The sequence below is a fragment of the Mobula hypostoma genome, chromosome 26, assembly GCF_963921235.1.
Source record: "Mobula hypostoma chromosome 26, sMobHyp1.1, whole genome shotgun sequence".
Classification (NCBI taxonomy): domain Eukaryota; kingdom Metazoa; phylum Chordata; class Chondrichthyes; order Myliobatiformes; family Myliobatidae; genus Mobula; species Mobula hypostoma.
Window position 1 is genome coordinate 36,307,190 of NC_086122.1, and position 10,515 is coordinate 36,317,704.

The 10,515-nt window shown below is 40.5% G+C and overlaps 1 protein-coding gene across 1 annotated transcript in view; it reads right to left on the minus strand.

Moving 5' to 3' along the window:
- LOC134338278 (glucocorticoid modulatory element-binding protein 1-like) overlaps window positions 1-9,019 on the minus strand; it is a 33,621-nt gene extending 24,602 nt beyond the window's left edge. Inside the window, exons 1-2 of the mRNA XM_063034001.1 lie at window positions 8,720-9,019; window positions 5,076-5,164 (exon numbers count right to left, since the gene is read on the minus strand). Of these exons, the coding sequence (XP_062890071.1) occupies window positions 5,076-5,164; window positions 8,720-8,844 (214 nt within the window). The 5' untranslated portion in view covers window positions 8,845-9,019. The remainder of the gene's footprint in view (window positions 1-5,075; window positions 5,165-8,719) is intronic.
- Between the last annotated feature and the right edge of the window lie 1,496 nt (window positions 9,020-10,515).

Here is a 10,515-nt window from a genome sequence, read left to right on the forward strand (position 1 = left end):
TCTTAATGTACAGTACTGTGCAAAAGTCTTAACACATAAATATATCTAGAGCACCTAAGACTTTAGTACAGTAGTGTAGTAATTTTAGGTATTGCATTATGCTGCTGCTGCTGCAAAAAATCAAATATCATGACATCTGTGAGTGATAAGCTTGATTTTAATATGGGTCTCTATTGTGGACTGAGAGTGGGAAGGGTGAGGGTGAGTGGAGGGAGCAGGAAGCACCAGAGAGACACTCTGTAATGATCATAAACCAATTGTCTGGAATCAAATGACCTTGCCTGGTGTGCCTGCACCCACGGCACCCCCTGCCCCTGGCACTCCTCCTCAGCCACCTGTCCCACACCCCTCCTGCTGCACTCCACTCTTGATCCAGCATTCTTTGTTCCCACCAGATTTACAAACACTGTGCTCCACGTTGACAAATACAGTACTGTGCACGTCATATGCACCCTAGCTATATTATAGATGCGCCTAAGATTTTTGCACAATACTGTATCTGCCCCTACCACCACCCCAGCAGTGTGTTCCAAGCACCTATGACTTTGCATAAAACTACCTCTGATATCTCCTCTACTCACCTTAAATAATGTCCTCTGGCATTAGCCATCACCACCCTGGGACAAAGGTGTTGAGTGCCCCCTCTATTTATGCCTTTCATGATCTGATACACCTTTATCAAGTCACCTCTCATCCTCCTTTGCATCAAAGAGAAACACCCTAGCTCTTCTCATAACTTATTTTGAGATATGCAGCCCAAAGCTGTTGACAATTCCCCAAGTGTGGACTGACCAGTGTCATATAAAGCCTCAGCATTATCTTCTTTTATATTCTGTTCCCCTTGAAATGAATGCCAACTTTGCATTTGCCTTCTTTACCACAGTCTCAACCTGTTAATTAACCTTCTGGGAGTCTTGCACAAGGACCAAGTCCCTTTGCACCTCTGATGTTTGAGTTTTCTCCCCATTTGGATAATAATCTGCACTTGTTCCTTTTACAAATGCATTATCATACATTTCCCAACACTATATTCCATCTATGACTTTTGTGCTCATTCTTCCAACCTGTGTAAGTCCTGCTGCAATTGCAGTGCTTCCTCAGCACTACCTACCCCTCCACCTATATTCATATCATCCACAAACTTTGCCACAAGCCATCAATTTCATTATCTAAATTACTGACAATGTTAAAAGCAGCGGTCCCAATATTGACCCCCGAGGAACACCACTAGTCACTGGCAGCCAACCAGAAAAGGCCCCCTTTATTCCCACTTGCTGCCTCCTGCTTGTCAGCCATTCTTTTATGCACGTCAGTACCTTTCCTGTCATGGCACAGGATTTTATCTTGTTAAGCAGCCTCATGTATGGCGCCTTATCAAAGGCCTTCTGAAAGTCCAAATAAATGACATCCACTGCCTCTCCTTTGTCCACCCTGCTCGTTGCTTCCTCGAAGAACTCTAACACATTTGTCAGGCAAGATTTCCCTTTACAAAAACCATAATGACTTTGATTTATTTTATCATTAGTCTCCAAGTACCCCAAAACCCCATCCTTAATAATAAACTCCAACACCTTCCCAGCCACTGAGGTTAGGCTAACTGACTAATTCATGAGCACCACTGGCCGAAATTTGATGTTCAAGGGCCAAAGATTTGAAATTGCCCATCTAATGTGTTAAATAAACATTTCAAAGTGTGAGGGGAAATGGTTAAATACAAAGAAAAATAATTATAGAGATTCAGTGAAAGAGCTGGTGTGGTCTCAGTAGTATGAATGAATCACTTCTGTGCTTCACTATTCTCATAACTAAAGCTTCACTCAAAGTCAGTGAAAAACATACTGTTATCTATAACAGAACATCCACACAGGTTCTTGTTGAGATAGAGCACCTCAGCAAAACAGGAAGGAACCAATAGTCCCTTGGTCATTGAATAAGATCATGACAGTACCTGGACCTCATCTGCGTTCTTACCAAACCCACATATCCTTCAATGTCCTATTGATCTACAGACCTCAGTTTTGGATAAAACAACAATAGAGCATCACAGCCCTCTTGAGATTTATAACACTGAGTAAAGAAACCTCTCCTCACCTGTCCGCACATCACCTTTTTTTTACACAAAGATGACCATACAGCAATCTCAAAAGGACAACCACAGATAACTTCTGTGTTTTTTTCTTTTCTCGACACAAGGGGGTTCATTTTGAGCACAAGTCCTAACTGCAAACCTACTAACTACAAAAGAGATCGAGTAGATCCAAAGTAATATGCCAGCTAGGAGCATTTTGTTAAACTCAGTGAACAAGTGGAACGTTGATTTGCTGAATTTTTTAATATTAAGGAACTGAAACAATTGCCAGAGCCCTACTCTCCAACTGATCTCAAAGTCAACAAAGAGCAAAATCGAAGAAACAGCACAACTTATCATGGATGAACGCCTGTGTCCTCAGCCAGCTTGATTCCATTCAAAGAAAGGCTCTCAGGATTATAGGTCTAGATGAAGCCACAGCTCATGAGAAGCTAGCCATCAGTAGCTTACACCACAGATGACAGGTTGCTGCAGCTACTGTACTGTATAAAATGCACACCAGCTACAGCCCTGCAGACCTTCGCGCCATGCTGCCTTCATCTTATGAAAGACGGCGCACCACACGATTAAGTTTATCTATGCCTGTTCATGTTGTTTCTATGCCTGATGTGAGAACCTACACACTGGATAGAAGCTTCCTTCACTGTGCTGTCAGAATTTGGAACAGCCTTCCAGATGCTGTGGTTGGAAACATTTGCGACGATGGGGTCCAAGCTCAAGAGTTGAGTGCACAAACACCTATCATTTCTGGGAGGGAAGTCACATGCTTCTTCATAAAGGTGTTATGAAGGTGTTCACGTGGCGAGAGAATCTCACCTGGTCCCTCAAAACCAGCTCCATAGCAAAGAAAGCCCAGCAGCGTCTCTACTTTCTGCGAAGGCTGAGAAAAGTCCATCTCCCACCCCCCCATCCTCACCACGTTCTACAGAGGTTGTACTGAGAGCATCCTGAGCAGCTGCATCACTGCCTGGTTCGGAAATTGCACCATCTCGGATCGCAAGACCCTGCAGCGGATAGTGAGGTCAGCTGAGAAGATCGTCGGGGTCTCTCTTCCTGCCATTAGAGACATTTACACCACACACTGCATCCATGAAGCAAGCAGCATTATGAAGGACCCCACGCACCCCTCATACAAACTCTTCTCCCTCCTGCCATCTGGCAAAAGGAACCAAAGTATTTGGGCTCTCACGACCAGACTATGTAACAGTTTCTTCCCCCAAGTCATCAGACTCCTCAATACCCAGAGCCTGGACTGACATCAACCTACTGCCCTCTACAATGCATATTGTCTTGTTTATTATTTATTGTAATGCCTGCACTTCATGCAGTCCTGGATAGGTCTGTAGTCTAGTGTAGTTTTGTGTTGTTTTTTACATAGTTCAGTGTAGTTTTTGTATTGTTCATGTAGCACCATGGTCCTGAAAAACGTCGTCTCGTTTTTACTGTGTACTGTACCAGCAGTTAAGGTCGAAATGACAATAAAAAGTGACTTGACTTGCCAAGCTACCATGAAGGGGACCAAGATGGCAATGCTTGGTTGTTGGTAGGTAGGGTTAATACCTGACTTTCAAGAGCACTTGTGAGTTATGTTCCGGCTGGACTTAGTCTTTAAACTGCTGGAGAACAGTGCAGAAAGAACAGGTGCTGTTTTCTCCCAGTAGGAATTAGTTTTTAGTTCCAAGTGCTCCTGCCACGTTTTGTTACCCTGCAACCTTATCCTTCAATCTCTTTGAATTACGGAGGACAGCATGTGTATAAATGTCTCTCTCCAGCAGACCTCATCATGATCATGACTCCAGTAATTCTACTATTCTTTAATGTTTTTTAATTGTACACATGATTTTTTTAATGTTCTATTGCTGAGCAGCAGTGAACCATCTGAGTGGCCTATCAGAGTTCTCTTTGAGAACTAGTTAACTTGATCAGCACGTCTGATCTGGCTATTGTTCACAATTGTACTAAAATAAAAAAAAATTAGGGTTTTGCCATGACAACAAATTGAACTTTTGATATATATTATGGTAGGAAACATCTCCTGAAAAAGCCCCAGGAATCCATAAAAATAAAGGACAGGTTCTCCCATGAATGATGAAATGTCTGTAGAAATCACAGTATATAATGAAATCACAGAACAAATGCAATTTCACAAATAAACATTCTATGACATTGGTGCTTGTGTTTAAAAAAAATTATTTTAAGCATTTTACACAGACATAACTAACCCCATCATTATAACTAATAACGTCAAGATAGTAACACTTCAAGCAGAATTTGAAGCAACTTAGGCGCCTAAGTTGCAGCATTTGCTGAAGTTCAAAAAATATTCCGATTCTGATTAGCATATGTATATCAAAATATACAGGGAAATGTCTCATTTGTGTTGAGGATATGCTGGGGGCAGCCCGCAAGTGTCACCACACATCATGGCAACAATGCTCCGAAGAACAGCACAGGCAGCAACAAGAGCAAAACAAGCCCTTTTCCCAACCTTTCCATTCACACACCCAGACAGACTTCCAGCACCAGGACAGGCCAACTCAGGGCCCAGAGAATGGCAAATGGCCTGAGCTACTGAATGACACTACTTAGGAAACTGTCACATATGTACCTTCAAGGTATTATCTGAGGTCAGAGTGTCATTGAAATGTTATTTATTTTGATCCCAACAAATGTTGGGGAAAAACAGCATCCTTCTATCCTCTAAATTCTGTAATTTCTATCCTTTTATCCTTTTTAAGTTTACAGGTTACCACCATAACCACTCATACATTTACCTGACAAGTTTAATGAGTTGTTTTAAAAATTGCTGCGTTCATAAATTGTTCAACTCAGCATTCAGTGGATATGATACTTGAAGACAAAAGTTTTATCTCAACAATGTTTGATTAAATGGAACCCGAATGTGCACAGAGAAAAAAAACAAATCATGCGAACAATAGAAGCACATAACAATAACAAAGAGAAGGATAAGTTCTCAAACTCTTACCTTCACCATCTGCTAACTTCTGTAAAGTGTGAGTCTCCACAGTAACAACTGAAGCATTGCAGTTTGACTCAGTTCCTTCTTCACACATTCTATTGAAATAATTTCAAATGGGCATTAGAGCTGAAAGAAAGAACTCACTGACTACACAAAGACAAATAAAAAGTAGCTTGGACAAAACATATATTCGTGCCTCTGGGGATTCTGAGAGAAAAAAATTCTTCAAGTTTGATGTCCATATATTGAATTTATGCTGGTGTGGGCAACTATTAAATTTACTTACTCTTTGTCCAGTTCACACCACTACTGCAGTAAAAGATCTCCAAGTATCCCTGAGAAACCAATATGTTAAGCAAACATAAACCCTCGCCCTTCAGAATGGAAAAAGATTTAATCTAGCCAAACTTGCAGCTGTCTGAAAAATATATTTCAAACTCCAAAGAACAGTAATGCATGTAATGCAAGACTGAAAATCAATCATAAGGTACTGATATATTATATTAAAAATACTCATTTGAATAGCATCTCAACACGTAAAACTTCTCTCAATACTATACTGAATGAATTATTTGTGGCTGCATCTCTTACAGAGAAAGAATTTTGGTTACAGTACCAATTAAGTCCAACTCCATTTTGAAACAGTGCCATGGGAACTTGGATAGTCTTTATATCTGGACTAAAGTACAGCAAGACATTCTACTGCACTCTAACGCTAACTTAGATCACTACTAGTGTAAGACTTCAATTTACAGACTTCTGACACAGAAGGGATTTCTCCCATTCTCTCAGTCACTTTAATCCTCTTATCCACCAATATCATATTGATAATGACAGTATTTAAATGGCAAATGATGCTGAAATAAAATGAGCCTCATCTACCCAATGAACTTCATTAAACCTGTTGAAACTGACCTCTGAAATGCTCTTCATTTTAGGTCATTTTGCTGTGTCAGGTCTAAAGGCAAGTTCTTCAGTATCTTAGCAAAATTATTACTTTACATATGTATGGACCATGATAAACACCTTGGCAAGCCTTTGGAATTAATGCATTCAGAAATATCTGTATGCTTCCTGGAAATATTTAATGGATTAGCTAATTTCCATTTATCATCTCCACTTGACCAACTAACCCTCAAGCATAGAATGGAGCAGAGGGTTCCCATGATGTACTTACAACATCTGTCACATTACAGCTTCATGTGCTGTTCCTAGCGTCATTTCAGATAATGGCCTGATATACTGGACAACTCTGATGAGCAAAACACGACAAAATTCCACTGTCCCCTTCCAACTTAGATCAAGACAGCATTTTATTGGTCCAGTAAGGCTTCTGGATAGCTAATGGTGCCAAGAACTTGTGGGTATATGCTTTAAGGTGGCATCATCAATGGATGGTTTAACATGCATTTGCTTTCAACATAAATAGGGCTCGATGTGGAAGTAAATGAGGATAATTCAGGGCTTTCTATACGGCTATGTATCGATAATAAGCAGTCTAGCAGGCTTCATTCCATGCTACAAAAAAAAGCTTTAAGCAATTTGCAGATGCTGTAGTCAATTCCAATTATGTCACTGAAGCTAGTCTTGGATGTTGGCTAAAACAATAAGCATGATCAAGTCAGGCTATTGTTTCAAATAACGTGCAAGGCAGCTCTCTCACTTCAGCTACTCATGTAAGAGAATTTTGCAGGACCAAGTGCTCTGGGTATACTCTTGTTGATACTGGATGACCTGCCCAGTTCTCCTGACATTTTGTGACGGGTCTAATAGTCAAGTGGCATGATGCAGCATCTCAGAATCACAATGGATAGGACAAGCCTAACAATATCATATTTCCCTCCCTCAGGAGCATCCACTGCCAGCAATATTTTGCATCCCAATCATTTTATAGTGAACAATACTGATTCCAATGTTATGCTAGTAATATATTCCCCAACTCTTCTTTCCATGGTCCGGTCTCCAAATTACGGCACTGTAATTGTTCCTGAAGATGACCAGTCAAAATGCAAAAAGCACTTAAAGTCAGCAATATGGAACTTGATCAGGCATTTCTAATTGCTCCAAGGTAAATGAAATAACTGTCAAAGACATTTTCATCCAATGTAAAGTCAAGAAGGCTGAAGGCGACGTGGGTAACTATAATATGGTGAATTGTAAAAGCATGATTTGAATAGAAAGTTTGGATCCTGGTCTCAAAACACATCTAAGTGTTTTTCAGCCAATTAAAACTATCTTCTGCCTGACCTGTAGGGAATATTGCACAATAAGATAATGAGCAGATCATCTGTTTTGACCAATAATGCTGAATGATTTATATTGGCTGACACACAGTACTCACTTGTACATAACTTCCAACAGGTATAGAATTTTTTCAATTTACTCCAGAAGACCTGGACTTAAGGTGGTAATTCCAACTGTGTGTTGTTCTTTCTGACACCTTAGATCTTGTGCTCAGTAGTCCAAAGGGGGACATCGACTTTGAATTTTCTACATGTAACATTTCAAATATACCTGCACTGTAAATGCAGTACCATATATAGGACTTTAAATGTGATTTCAGATTACATTTACCAAATATTAATAAATTAGCTACAAGAATTTAAGCTTGCCATAAAACATTTAATTTTAGATAATCTGTATTTTATACAGTATTTATAAGTCAGGTTTAGTATATAATGCTTTGCCAATAGAGCTTTAAAAGTTACATTCAACTACATGTTTGATTTTATATGATTTTACAATTACAGAAACAGGCCATTAACCCCAATTGGTCTGTGTTTATACACCATAGCACCTTGTCCCACCTGATTTCATCCAGCTCAAATAACATAACCTGTTCTTTTCTCCCCAAGGCATTCACGTAGCTTTTCCTTAAAAGGATCATCCAAGAGAACCACTCCAGTAAAAGTAACTCTTGTTAGAAGGCTTTCTTCTCAACTCTCTATTAGATTTACTAGCGATCAACTTAAATTTACGTAGCCCTCTCCCAGAAGTATAAGCTCTTCACAATACTGCCCAGAGCACAATATATTTACAGCATATTCATTGTTTAGTCTCATATTCTAACAGCAGATTTTAAACAGGAAACAATCTCTTTACAACCTCATTTTAAAATGATAATCAATCCTATTTATAATAGGTTATTCTAATAGGTTACTATTTTACCCTATCAGAATTACATAGCAAAGTTTTTTTCATATTTTAATAAGCTGTTTAATGTATAAACCAAAGTATGAAATATAGTCCTGAATGGTCCCAGCCCCGAACACCGACTGTTAACCTATGTTAATTTCCATAGATGCTGCCTGACCTGCTGAGCTCCTCCAGCATTTTGTGTATTGCTTTGAATATAATAATGAAGTTTATTTTAATATTTAGCTGTTTACATTTCCGCAAATTAACTTGAACTTCATGTTCAAATGGACATTCTTCAATCTATTTACATTTATAATGAACGATTTAGTATTTAGTGATATTTAAAACTATCCCCATGCACTAAAAGTTTAATATTTTAATGGTTTTAGGTTATTTTATTTACATACGTATCTATTAATGCATTCAATGTGAGCCCTGCTCGCCAAGGCTTTGATGGGGAGTGTGCTGCCGTGGACTGAAGCCCCTGGGCCCGGGCCTGTGGCCCCGCTTACCCGTGCTGCACCGACTGCAGTTGCAGGATGACTTGGGTCTTGTTCTCCTCTGAGCTCTCCCCCTCCAGGCTCGTGGCCTCGGCCGCCACCACCACCACATCCCCGACAGGCACAGCGCTCGCCATTTTCCCCTCTATTTCCGCCCGAAATGACCGACTGCCGACTGCGAGCGAGGCTGCCGGGCCCACCGGCCCACTCGCGGCCTCCGAGCGCCGCTAACTACCGAGAAATCGCCGAGGCCTCACCGTCGCTGTTTCGGCGCTTTTCCGTCACTAACGGCTTCCAGACAGCGCCAAAGACGTGCGACATCATCACGTAGAACGTCAGGATGTGACGTCCGAACCCTCCACTGCTCCAACCAACTGTGACTACCTTAAGCGCCGCCATGTTTATACTGGCGTGAAGTTACTATGGCAAGAATGGACAGTATTTCCATTTTTGGAACTATTTCTGTTCCATTAGCAATTCAAGCTGTGTTTCATGACCTCAGAATCTACCTGCTTATGGCTTTATACCTGATTGTCTGTTTGCACTGCACTTTCTGTATAAAATTGTATATTCTGTTATTGTTTTTCTCCTGCACTACCTATGTACTGGTGTGCTGAAAAGATCTAACTGGACGGCATGTAAAACAGCGTTTTGCCCTTCATCTCACTGCATGTGAAAATAATAAACCAATATACAATTGCAACTTCATAGGAAAGAGTTCCTGGAGCCACATGACTTTTGTCACTTTTTGCCTATTCTCATTTTTAAAAAATCTAAAGATCATTTGAGAAATCCAGGCGAATCTGCAGGCCATGTAACATGTACAACAGTGACAATGTTTTTGGATTCATTTGTAAGGTTTTACTCTAAAATGGAACAAACAAATAATTCTATTGAGGAACCCTTGCCCTTACAACCCTTAATACTTCATGCATTGCATGAATTACAGTGCATCTAGCTTGGTACTGAATTGGAGAGTCTGGCTGTCTTTGGATTTCCTAACAAAATAGAGACAGCAGAACTCTGGTCTTGAAGAGGAGTCAAACTATTTTTGTTTTGATTCTTTAAAGACTGTTGGCGCTGCTAGTGAAGATTTGCAATTGGTCAGTAAAGTATCAAAACTGCCATATTGATGGCTCAGATTCCAATAGAGAAGCTAAAGCACTTCAAATTCCCACGTGCAATTGTTCTGCAAATCATTGTGATTTGAATAAGACTAATAAACTCTTCTCAGGCTTCCAGCCGGATACAGGGATTGATTATAACTGACATTTTGATGCCAGGACATGTCTAGTCCAGTACTTGCAACCCCAGTAGTCCGTCCCTCCTGATTGGTTAGCCCTCATCCAATCAGGTTTCTGCTCTCCCACCTTGCCTACATTCAAATTCCAGATCCTGCTTAGAGTGAGACCTTCGTCTTCGTTAGAATTCTTTCCCTCCAGTTTTATTTCAAAGTCTTGCTTTAGCAGGCGGTCCCAAAAACCGTTGTCATGGCACAGTAGCATTGTGTTGTCAAAGTCAATCCAATGGCCATTGCAAATCCAAGGTTCTGTTACTGCCAATTTCTCTGGGTAATCCAAACTGATACATCTCCTGTGCTCTTTGATACAGGTTCCACCCAGAAAAAAATTGTTGAAAAAAATTTTCAAGGATGCATCTCACCCTAACCATGGACTTTTCACTCTCCTCCCATCCGGTAGGCGCTACAGGAGCCACTGCTCCCGCACCAGCAGGCACAGGAAGAGCTTCTTCCCTGAGGCTGTGACACTGCTGAACCTCTCATCACAGCGCTAAGCAGTATTGCACCC